The sequence below is a fragment of the Oryx dammah genome, unplaced genomic scaffold (assembly GCF_014754425.2).
Source record: "Oryx dammah isolate SB20612 unplaced genomic scaffold, SCBI_Odam_1.1 HiC_scaffold_10, whole genome shotgun sequence".
In the NCBI taxonomy this organism is placed as follows: Eukaryota; Metazoa; Chordata; class Mammalia; order Artiodactyla; family Bovidae; genus Oryx; species Oryx dammah.
The window spans coordinates 31,382,829-31,394,949 of NW_024070194.1; the positions used below are offsets into that span (position 1 = coordinate 31,382,829).

Genomic DNA, 12,121 nt, shown 5'->3' on the forward strand with positions numbered 1-12,121 from the left:
AAATCTTCATCTTTTAATTTGATTTTTGACAATGGTCAGACACACACCATTTGGAACCAAATTTGGTGGATGAGTGAGCCACTTGGCTAAGTACAACTTTGGGCTGTGGATCTAGTTCACCTGCCTGATTCCTTCATGGTTTCTAAAGAATTTTATAGAGGAACCCCGATGTGCTCTGATTAAGGTTAGGAACCCCAGAACAAAGGGAGAGAGATCCTCAGTTAAGTCCCCCAAGAATAGAGCTCACTGACTTCACTGCATTCACAGTCCACTGAAGGGTCAGCTGCAGAGCACATGTATTCTTTAAAACAATTATTTAATTTTGGCTGTGCTGGGTCTTCACTGCTACGCACAGGCTTTCTTCAGTTGTGGTGAGTAGGGGCTACTCTCTAGTGGCAGTGTGCTGGCTCCTCATTGCAGTGGCTTCTCTTGTTGCACAGCATAGGCTGTAGGGCACCTGGGCTTCAGTGGCTACAGTGCTCAGACTTAGCTGCCCCACAGCATGTAGAATCTTTCCAGACCAGGGACTGAACCCATGTTCTCTGCACTGGCAGGCAGATTCTTAACCACTGGACGACCAGGAAAATCCACGAATGCATTCTTAGAAAATGTCTGTCTCCATCAAGTAAGTGCCTATAACTTTATTTTTAAAATTTATTTATAATTTGAGAATAACTGTGTTACAATGTTGTATTGGTTTCTACCATGCATCAAGATGAATCAGCCATAGGTATATATATATGACCCCTCCCTCTTGAAACTCTGTCCCACCCCCCACCCCATCCCACCCATCTAGGCTGTCACAGAGCACTGGGTTGAGCTTCCTGTGTCACGCAGCAAATTCTCACTGGCTATCTATTTTACATATGCTTCAGTGCTACTCTCTCAGTTCGTCTCCCTTTCTCCCTCCCTCACTGTGTCCACAAGTCCGTTCTTCATGTCTTTGTCTCTACTGCTGTCCTACAAACAGGTTCATCAAGACCATTTTCTAGATTTCCAATATACGCGTTAATGTACGACATTTGTCTCTTTCTGACTTACTTCGCTCTGTATAACAGGCTCTGGGTTCATTCACTTCACTAGGAACTGACTCAAATTCATTCCTTTTTATGGTTGAATAGTATTCCATTGTATATATATGTACTACCAACTGCTTTATCCATTCATCTATCAAAGGACAGATAGATTGCTTCTATGACCTGCCTTCTGTAAACAATGCTGCAATCAACACTGGGGTACATGTGTCTTTTAGAATGGCTTTCTCAGGGTATATGCCCAGTAGTGGGATTGCTGGATGACATGGTAGGTTTTATCCCTAGTTTTTAGAAGAAATTTCCAAACTGTTCTCCATTGTGGCTGTGTCAATTTACATTCCCACCAACAGTGTAAGATGTTCCCTTTTCTCCACATCCTCTCCAGCATTGATTATTTATAGGTTTTTGATGATGTTCCTGTGACTTTACAGTATATGCCTTAAAAGCCCTTCTCAGTGTCCTGCTTGCTTTCCCGCAGAAGCGCACAGCAATTCATACCAGTAGCATCTGAGACGAAGCTGAGCAATGCTCCCTCTCAATGCATCTTATACAGTCACAGGTTGGAAGCTCATGTTTTAAACCTCTAACAGGTTAGAGGGTCATTAAGCACTTTAAAGAGCTGCAAAGTAAATACTCAGAACACACAGACTTGCACACTTATGCAACTTCTCATTGAGATATCACTGTTTTAAACAATTCTTGTAAAATTACATGAATTTTTCTTATAGTACCCCATATCATGATTGACTGTGTACATGCCATGGATGTGGCATTCGGGAAATTATTTAACTTTTCTGAGCATCAGCTTCCTCACAGTAAAACATGGTAATGATGCTTACCTTAAATGCCTCCCAAAATACTTAAAGGGATTTTGAGGACTGAAAGAGGTAAAGCATCACACTGTCTAAAAAACAGCAGAAAACAAATGATAGCTCAATTCCTTTCCTTCTATACACATCATCCTCCTTCCTAAACTGTAATACATTTTTTTCCTCCTCTTTCTTTTGCATTACAAGGCAGATACTTAACTGGACCACTAGGAAAGCCCCTAAACTGTAAAGCCCCTAAACTGATTGAAGACAGACAATAACAAGTACTGGTGAAGACATGGAGAAACGGGAACCCTCATATATTGTTGTTGAAGATGCAAATGGTGTAATGGCTTTGGATAACAGTTTGCAGTTCCTCCAAAAGTTAAATAGTTACTATATGAACCAGCAATTCTACCCAAGAGAACAGAAAACATGACCATATTAAAACTTAAACATAAACATTCATAGTAGTATATTTATGATAGCCAAAAGATGTAAAAAACTCTTAATGTCCATCAACTGATGAGTGGGTAAAAAAGATGTGATATATCCATACAATAGAATACTTGTCCATAAAAAGGAATGAAACACTGACACGTGCCACAGCATGGATGAGCCTTGAAAGAAGCCAGGCACAAAAGGCAACATATACGAAAATATCCAGAATAAGCATATCCATAGAAACAGAAAGTAGACTAGTTGCCAGGGATTGGGAAAAAAAAGAAATGGGGAGTGACTGAAAGGGACATTTTAAAACAGTGACTTTTATGATATGTGTATTAAATTTCAATAAAGCTGTATATTAAAAGAAGCAATATACATGATACTATAAAATAGCAAATGTTTTACACATCATCCAACATCTGCCCCCAAGGGACTAACCACTTCCCAGAAGAAACCACTATTCACAGTTTGGGATGTATTGTTCCAGATATTTTCTATGTTTAGTCAAATAGACATTTAAAGAATACATATTGTTTTGCTGATTTCCTTTTCTCACTTCACAAAGTATTATGGGCATTTTCCATATCGGTACATAAAAATCTACCTAATTTTTAAAAATGCCTGCATAGTATTCCATTACACATGCTCATTCACTAAGTTGTGTCTGAATTTTTGTGACCCCATGGGCTATACCCTGCCAGGCTCCTCTGTCCATGGGATTTTCCAGGCAAGAATACTGAAGTGGGTTGCCATTTCTTTCTCCAGGGGATCTTCCCAACCGAAGGATCAAATCTGCATCTCTTACGTCTCCTGCACTGGTAGGTGGATTTTTTACCACTGTGCCACCTGCTTCCATCCTCAAATTGCACCAGTCACTTACTAATGAGCATTTGGGTTATTTCCATTTGATATTAACGTTATTGTCTTGAACACTGTAGAGCACATCTATTATATTTCAGACTGCCCATATGACTGACTGACTAACTGACTGATACCTTCTAAACACTTTTCCCAGACTTGGACTGAGGAAGCCTGTCCTTCAAGTAAATGGCAGAAAACTGCTTTTCTGGCCTTTCCTGCCATCTGGTACAAGCATACAACTTAAGTTTTACCAAAGAGACTCCATGTGGCAAAGAACACAGTAAATGAGGCAATGCATGGGAAGCAGAGGAGAAGGCAATGGCACCCCACTCCAGTACTCTTGCCTGGAAAATCCCATGGGCAGAGAAGCCTGGTAGGCTACAGTCCATGGGGTCGCAAAGAGTCGGACACGACTGAGCGACTTCACTTTCACGCACTGGAGAAGGAAATAGCAACCCACTCCAGTGTTCTTGCCTGGAGAATCCCAGGGACGGGGGAGCCTGGTAGGCTGCTATCTCTGGGGTCACACAGAGTCGGACACGACTGAAGCGACTTAGCAGCAGCAGCAGCAGCATGGGAAGCAGACTCCATTTTCTGGTGGAAGAAGTGACTGACATAGCCTCAGACAGCCCGAGGGGGATCTCACTGGGGCAGCGCTACAGGAAGTTTGAGTGTTCCACCTGGATGCCTCATCAATACCGTCTGACCCTCCTAGAGGCTTTTCAAGCTATACTGTCCATTAGTAAATTTCTCCCCAACTAAACATGCTGGAGTGGGCTCTACAGTTCAGAATTAAAAATTCTGCTTGAATTCCTCAGACCTGTGCCCTGGACTATAGTCCTCAGTTAAGTCCCTGAATAAAATTTAAACTCACAAATTTAAAAATATATATAAATAAAAAATAAAAATTCTGCCTGAAACAAATACCCCAAAACATATATATCTTTGCACATTTCTAAAAATATGACTGTATAATAAAATTCCAGCAATGGAATGGCCATATTTGACTCCAAAGAGATTAAATCATTTTACATTCCTATCAACAGTATTGGGGAAAAAAAAGTACCTATTTTTCTACACAAGTTGCAGCATAATAAATCACCCCAAAACTAAGTGGCTTAAAATAATGATTTATTATTTCTCATGGTTCTATAGGTTGAATGGGTATAGTTTAGCAGGGGTGATGACTCTTTAAGATGGTCTCACTCACAGGCCCAACAGTGGTCTTGGTCTAGATGGTAGGAATAGATGGCTGGGGCTCTCTATCCACATTGTCTTTCACCCTCCAGCAGCCTCTTCATTTGGTGGTTCTTAACTCCCAGAAGCAAGAGAGGGCAAGCCCCAAAGTGTAAAATGCTTTTCAAGCCTTGGCTTGTTTCATGCTTCTTGAGGACCCACTGGCCAAGGCCAAGTCACAATGCCTGAGCCAAAATTCAAAGGGTGAAAAGTAGATTCACCTTAAGTCCTGATGGGAAGGGCTGCTTTTGCTATGGCCAGAATTTTAATCTACCACAGTTTGCCTTATAAGGATTTCTTTTCTTTCTTTTTTTTGGGACATGACATGTGGGTTGTGGGATCTTAGTTCCCCGACCAGGGATCGAGCCCAGGCCATGGGTTTGGTACTTTCACTGCCTGTTTCACTCTGTATAACAGGCTCTAGGTTCATCCACCTCACGAAGTGACTCAAATCCATTCCTTTTTATGGCTGAGTAATATTCCATTGTGTATATGTACCACAACTTCTTTATTCATTCATCTGTTGATGGACATCTAGGTTTCTTGGACTGCCAGGGAATTCCTGGACTTTTTTTCTTTTTACAAATGTATGGGGTTAACACTGGTCACTTAATCTTTTTACTACTTCTGTCATTTAATAATACTTTAATAAATACATATATGTATTGTGTATCCATTAGGATGTTTTGTTATAATTATTTTCTGAATGCGCTAAGTCTTTGTGGCTTTTTGTGGACTTTGGCTGCGGTGAGTGGGGGTCACACTCTGCTGTGGTGCGTGGCTTCTCACTGAGCTGGCTTCTCACTGAGGAGCCTTCTCTTGCTGTGGAACATGGGCTCCAAGGCATACAAGCTTCAGTAGTTGCAGCACGAAGGCTCAGAGGTTGCTCATGGGCTCTAGAGTACAGGTTCAGTAGTTGTGGCACACAGGATTAGTTACTCTGTGGCATGTGGAATCTCCAGACCAGGGATTGAACCAGTCTCCTCTGCACTGGCAGGTGGATTCTTATCCACTGCGCCACCAAGGAAGTCCATGTTATATTTACTTTAATAGTTGCACCTTTTAAGTTTTATATCAGAAATTAAAGAAATTTACCAACCATTTAAAAAATCTTACAATTAGAGTGTTCTACGTTTTTCTATATGATTACCTTTTTCAATTCATTTTAGACTTTAAGTAAATGTGTGACTGCTTTTTAAATTTTTAATTGGAGGATAAATGCTTTACAATTTCTGCCATATGACAATTGTGAATCAGCCATAAGTATACATATTTCCCCTTCCTCTTGTCTCCTGAACCTCCTTCCCACTCTAATTCTTTTCTTAGTGGAATGAGATTAATGTTATTTAATAACATTCTAGTCTTTTTTTTTTGACCACATCACAGGGCATGCAGGACCCTAGTTCCCCAAGCAGGGACTGAATCAGTAACTTCTGATTCGATGTGCAATGAGTTTTTTTTTAATTTATGTTTTGGCTGTGCCGGGTCTTTGTTGCTGTGCAGGTTTTCCCTAGTTGCAATGAGCAGGCTTCTCTTGCTGTGGAGTACAGGCTCTAGAGCACACTGTCTTCAGTAGCTGCAGCATGTGGGCTCAGTGGCTGTGACTCACTGGCTCCAGAGCACAAGCTTAGTTGCCCTGTGGCATATGAGATCTTCCTGGATCAGGGATTGAACCAGTGTCTACAGCACTGGCAAGTGGATTCTTTACCACTGAGCCATGGGGAAGTCCCTGATTCTTTCTATTTAACAGTTTTATTGAGATATAATCGGCACAGCACAAAATTCACTCATTTAAAGTGTATGATTCAATGATTTTTTTTTTAGTAAATTTACAGAGCTGTGCAAACACTACCACAATTTCATTTTAGAAACATTTTCATTACTATAAGGAAGATCCCGCCTTCCCATTTCCCCAGACCTTTAACATCTCTTCCTTGAACTCTTCCCACACAACTCTATTAGTTTCTCTCCTTAACTTTTTCTTGATGGTGTAGAATAGTACTCGTCTAGTTCTTTGCTTATTACGATCTTTTCCTACCTTTCTATGTTAGTATCTCTGATAGAGTCCAGTCCCATGTTAGATAGACCTCTTTCTGCTTTATTCATCTTTAACTAAAAACTTGAGAAAAAGAAGAGGCATGGATGGTAGAAAAAGTGGCATATAAGAGTTCGCATAGTATTCTAAAGTACAATGGTGATGCTCAGAATTCACTGCAATAACCTACCTTGAGGCACAAGGAAAAATAGCTTTTTTTTTTTTCTTTAATGAGAAAGCAGAACCTAGAGAAAGCAGAGCTAATGAGAAGGAAGAATGGTAAAGGCATTTCGTAGGATCACTTAAGATGATTAGGGTAGTAATTTTTAATGTAATTTCTATGAGAAGTGTAAAGATATCAACTTGGGACTCAAATAAGAAGGAAGCTTTTTCAGATGAAGATCTAAGGATAGATCAATCAGTTGCCAGGAGATGATAATGATTGATATATGGACTAATCAGAAAAACCACATGATAACATATCTTGGATACATTCTTAGAAATATTCTACTAAAGGCTACAGAGAAAGGAAACTTTGCAGCCTCTGTCCTTGGAATTCTACAGGCAAGAATACTGGAGTGGGTAGCCAGTTCCTTCTCATTCTCCTCTAGGGGATCTTCTCCACCCAGGGACTGAACCCGTGTCTCCCACACTGCAGGTAGATTCTTTACCATTTGAGCCACCAGGGAAGCCCCAAACAACTCTGTGATATGTGTGCTGTGCTTAATCAGTCATGTCCGACTCTGTGACCCCATGGACTGCAGCCTGCCAGGCTCCTCTGTCCATGGGGATTCTCCAGACAAGAACACTGGAGTGGGTTGCCATACCCTCCTCTAGGGAATCTTCCCAACCCAGGGATCGAACCCAGGTCTCCCACATTGCAGGGGGATTTTATACCGACTGAGCCATGAGGGAAGCCCAAAAATACTGGAGTGGGTAGCCTATCCCTTCTCCAGGGGTTCTTCCTGACTCAGGAATTGAACTGGGGTCTCCTGCATTGCAGGATTCTTCACCAGCTGACCTACCAGGGGAGCCCTCCAAACAGCTCTACAAAGGGAAAATGTAGTGTCTGAAACTTCTCAGTGGGGACTTCTCTGATGATGAAATAAATAATTCTAGATACCACTGAGGCAGTATAAACTATAAAACCCACTCAGAAAGCATTTTGGGAATGTGAATATAGAGTAATAAAATTGATCATCAGTTCAGTTCAGTTCCGTTGCTCAGTCGTGTCCGACTCTTTGTGACCCCATAAACTGCAGCACACCAGGCCTCCCTGTCCATCACCAACTCCTGGAGTCCACCCAAACCCATGTCCATTGAGTCAGTGATGCCATCCAACCATCTCATCCTCTGTCGTCCCCTTCTCCTCCTGCCCTCAATCTTTCCCAGCATCAGGGTCTTTTCAAATGAGTCTGCTCTTTGCATACAACTGAATAATAATATATCTTTGATAAATCTATTCTAAGGAAATTGTCTGAAATTTAAGAAATTTATATAAAGATGTTCCCATAGCGCATTATTTATGATAGTGAAAAGTTGGAGACATCCTATGTGACTAACAGAGGAGAGTGGGTTAAGACAATTATAGCCATACACACACAAAATGATTACATAACCAATCAAAACGTAATTACCACTGTAATACAGCAACATATATATGGTCCTATCACTTCATGGCAGATAGATGGGGAAATAGTGGAAACAGTGGCAGACTTTATTTTTCTGGGCTCCAAAATCACTGCAGATGGTGATTGCAGCCATGAAATTAAAAGACGCTTACTCCTTGGAAGGAAAGTTATGACCAACCTAGACAGCATATTCAAAAGCAGAGACATTACTTTGCCAAAAAAGGTCCATCTAGTCAAGGCTATAGTTTTTCCAGTGGTCATGTATGGATGTGAGAGTTGGACTATAAAGAAAGCTGAGTACCAAAGAATTGATGCTTTTGAACTGTGGTGTTGGAGAAGACTCTTGAGAGTCCCTTGGACTACAAGGAGATCCAACCAGTCCATCCTAAAGGAGATCAGTCCTGGGTGTTCACTGGAAGGACCGATGCTGAAGCTGAAACTCCAATACTTTGGCCACCTGATGCGAAGAGCTGATTCACTGGAAAAGACCCTGATGCTGGGAAAGATTGAGAGCAGGAGGAGAAGGGGACGATGGAGGATGAGATGGTTGGATGGCATATCAACTCGATGGACATGGGTTTGGGTGGACTCCGGGAGTTGGTGATGGACAGGGAGGGCTAGTGTGCTGCGGTTCATGGGGTTGCAAAGAGTCGGACATGACTGAGCAACTGAACTGACTGACTGATATATGTTCACTTATGTATTTATATGTTAACCTAAGAAAGATATAAAGCTTTATGTATATCACAACTGTTAAAAAAAAGTATGCACATAAAAGATAAAAAAGGAATTCACAAAAATTATAATATTACATTGAGTTAGTGAGATTATGGGTGAATTATTACCCAATTTTCTTTGTTGTTGTCATATTATTTCCAAAGTAGGGAAAAAAAGTTCATTTGTCAGTAGTGAGAATGAGTGTCATTAACTGAGGTAAGATGCTTTAAGATGGCTTAACCACATGAAAAAGTATCTGTGAGGTACTCCAAGTGCCTTATTACAGAAGGCCCCTTCCCTGCAGTAAAGAAGAAAAGAAAAGCCTGCCATGGGTGTTCTTCTTTTCTGGGAGAATTTATTTCTAGAGTCCCACTACCCTAGAAGGGTGACTTTTTAGTGCATAAAGAAAAGTGGTGAGAAGATGCCAGTCCATATGGAGAGTAAAAAAGCTGGATTGAAACTCAAGATTCAAAAAACTAAGATCAAGGCATATAGTTCCACCACCTCATGGCAAATAGATGGGGAAAAAGTGGAAGCAGTGACATATTTTATTTTCTTGGACTCCAAAATCACTGCAGATAGCAATTCTAATTAAGAAATTAAAAGATGCTTGCTCCTTGCAAGGTAAGTTATAACAAACCTAGACAGTGTATTAAAAAGCAGATGTCACTTTGCCAACCAAGGTCTGTATGATCATAATTATAGTTTTTCCAGTAGTCATGTAGGGATGTGAGAGCTGGAATATAAGGAAGGCTGAATGCCAAAGAATTTATGTTTTCAAATTGTGGTGTTGGAGAAGACCCTTGAGAATCTGTGGACTGCAAGGAGATCAAACCAGTCAATTCTATAGGAAATAAGCCCTGAATACTCATTGGAAGGACTGATGCTGAAGCTGAAGCTCTTAATATTCTGGCCACCTGATATGAAGAGCTGACTCATTGGAAAAGACCCTGATGCTGGGAAAGACTGAAGGGAAAAGGAGAAGGGGGCAGGAGAGGAAGAGATGGTTAGATAGCAACACTGATTCAATGGACATGAATTTGAGTAAACGGGAGACCCTGGAGGACAGAGGAGCCTGACATGCTGCAGTCCACAGGGTTGCAAAGAGTTGGACATGACTTAGGAACTAAGAAACAGAAACACCACCAGGGTAAACTGATGCATTTCAAAAGACAAACACATAAAAATGCATCACCTGCTGGTAGGTGGGAAGTAAACAGCTTTCTGTACATTTAAACACACCATATCCTGTGGGCTGGAGGTGGTCCTAAGTATGTACCTGTGCTCCATGTAGCAGCTCAGCGGCTCCACGCACGTTGTGATGGCACCAATGGTGAAAGAGGACTTGACATTTGAGTCTGGATGGGTCTGCAGAGCCTGGACAACATCAATAACATCTGTGTAGCTAGGGGGAAAAAGGAGAGTAGTTAGTTTACTGAATTGGAGCTTCAGAGTGGGAGAAGAGGGGAATGCCTGCTGAGTGGCTGAGTAGAGCAAGGGTAGAAGGAAACCAAAGAGGAGACTGCAACAGGCCTCCTTGGGGTCACGTCACCTCACGATTTAGAGCCCCTGCAGTTTACAGTGTTCCTGTACTTCCAGGTTCCATTAGTTCTAACTGTGCAAGAGTGAGTGGAAGAAAGAACTCTACTGCCCACCCACTTCAGAGAAGCCTGCAGGTGACCCTGGGGCTCTGAGGCAGGACTTGGTATTTTCTAATCAAGCTAAGAGCTCCTGCATTGGTCTGTTTTCTTTAATAACTCTTTCATTTCAGGGAGCACAGTGATCCAGCTGCTAAGTCTGTACCTGGCCCCTTTGGCTGAACTGCCCGAACTGCATGATGAATGCAAAAACCTAACTCTTCATGTTGCCTCTTTCTTATCAGTACTTTCTTTATTTAAAAACAAATGAAAAAAAAAAAAAAAAAAAAAACAAATGAACCCCAGCAGGACTTTAACTTTCTTTCTTCTGATACAACAGATATTCCATACAAATGTCTTTTGAGCTCTATTTTACATTTGTAATTTAAGCCTGCAATTTTGCCTCATTTTACATTAATTCAACTTTTGTTTTTGAAAGATATTTTGTCTTAAATGTAGATAATTTAAAGAATGATTTTACAATATTCTAGAGTATAAACTAACACAGTCCCTCAAATTCCTTAAAATTAACTTTTTAAGACTCAGATTTTTACAGTTCTACTAATATGTATATGTATTCAGTTCCATACAATTCTGTCACCTGTGCAGGCTCCTCTACCACAGTAAAGACACTGAACAGTTTCATACCACAAAGCTCCCTCTGTGTTGCCTTTTTATAACCATACCCACCTCCCACCCTGCCCTCCACTCCCATCCCCAGTTCCTGGCAGCCACTAATCTGTCCACCATTTCTAAAATTTTATTATTTAAAAATACATTAATTCAATTTTTGAAACAACAACCTAATATTCCATTTGGTGTCAAAGCTCAACATCACTGCTCACCTGCAGCAGTAAGTAGAATGGGACCAGGCCACTGTAGGGGCAAGAGAAAACCCTGCCCAATTGCATAGAATTCTATAAATCAAAATAAAGGCTATATTCAAGAAATAAAATTCTCAACTTGAGAAGCCTCTGGGATGTCCCCTCACCTCAATACTGGGCTTAAAGGTCCAGCTCCAAGGAGCTGGACAAGCTACACTGAGTCTGCCATGTGTTCCCTGCTGAGCCTCAAGGGAATGGGCCCCATCTGTAAGAACACTGTCATAGAGGGCAACACAGCAGGAAATCCACCTGATGTTCCTAGTGTACTGGGGCAGTGACTGGGCAACTGCTGGTTCTGAGAGTACAAGTGGGTTGCCATACACTGTCACTGAAGTCCAGAGCAGCCAGGACAGCTGGCACTTAGCAGATTTGTACAGTCAGAGACGGGGAGTCAACAATACTCTCTAAAGTAATAGAAGATGGAAATGACCTCAGCTATACAATGTCAAGGTACCAAATTTGACTCCAAGTCCACACCCCCACTGATGTTCAACTCTGAAAAGGTGGCAGGAGGTGACAAAACTGGGCCAAGCTATTTTTTTGATTATTAGAGATGATGGAAACAAGTGGTTTCTAACTTTCTTGTTCCGTGGCTTCCACAACCTAAGCCCACAAGTAGGGTCAACAGGAGGGAAGCCCAAAGCAGATGTAAGAACAAGATCTAAATAAGAGAAAAGATGGCCTGGCAGGGGACACATTCCCGTTTGCCTCCTGCAGCACCACTGGCCTGGCTTTCCTCCAATTCTTACCATCACATCCAAGAGACCAAATAGGGCTTTGGAACTGGGCCTATTCTTTACTGGAAATAATTAGCCAGTTGCAAATACTAA

General features: G+C 41.4%; 1 protein-coding gene across 5 annotated transcripts in view; it reads right to left on the reverse strand.

The window, feature by feature from the left end:
• The window catches only part of DNAAF9 (dynein axonemal assembly factor 9), a 169,920-nt gene that overhangs the window by 29,207 nt on the left and 128,592 nt on the right, over positions 1 to 12,121 (reverse strand). For all 5 annotated transcript variants that reach the window (XR_005722339.1, XR_005722340.1, XM_040247852.1 and 2 more), the window contains exon 28: positions 10,050 to 10,175. Coding sequence is in view for 3 of the 5 variants with exons in the window: in XM_040247852.1 (XP_040103786.1) it covers positions 10,050 to 10,175 (126 nt within the window). In the remaining 2 variants the exon portion in view is untranslated. The remainder of the gene's footprint in view (positions 1 to 10,049; positions 10,176 to 12,121) is intronic.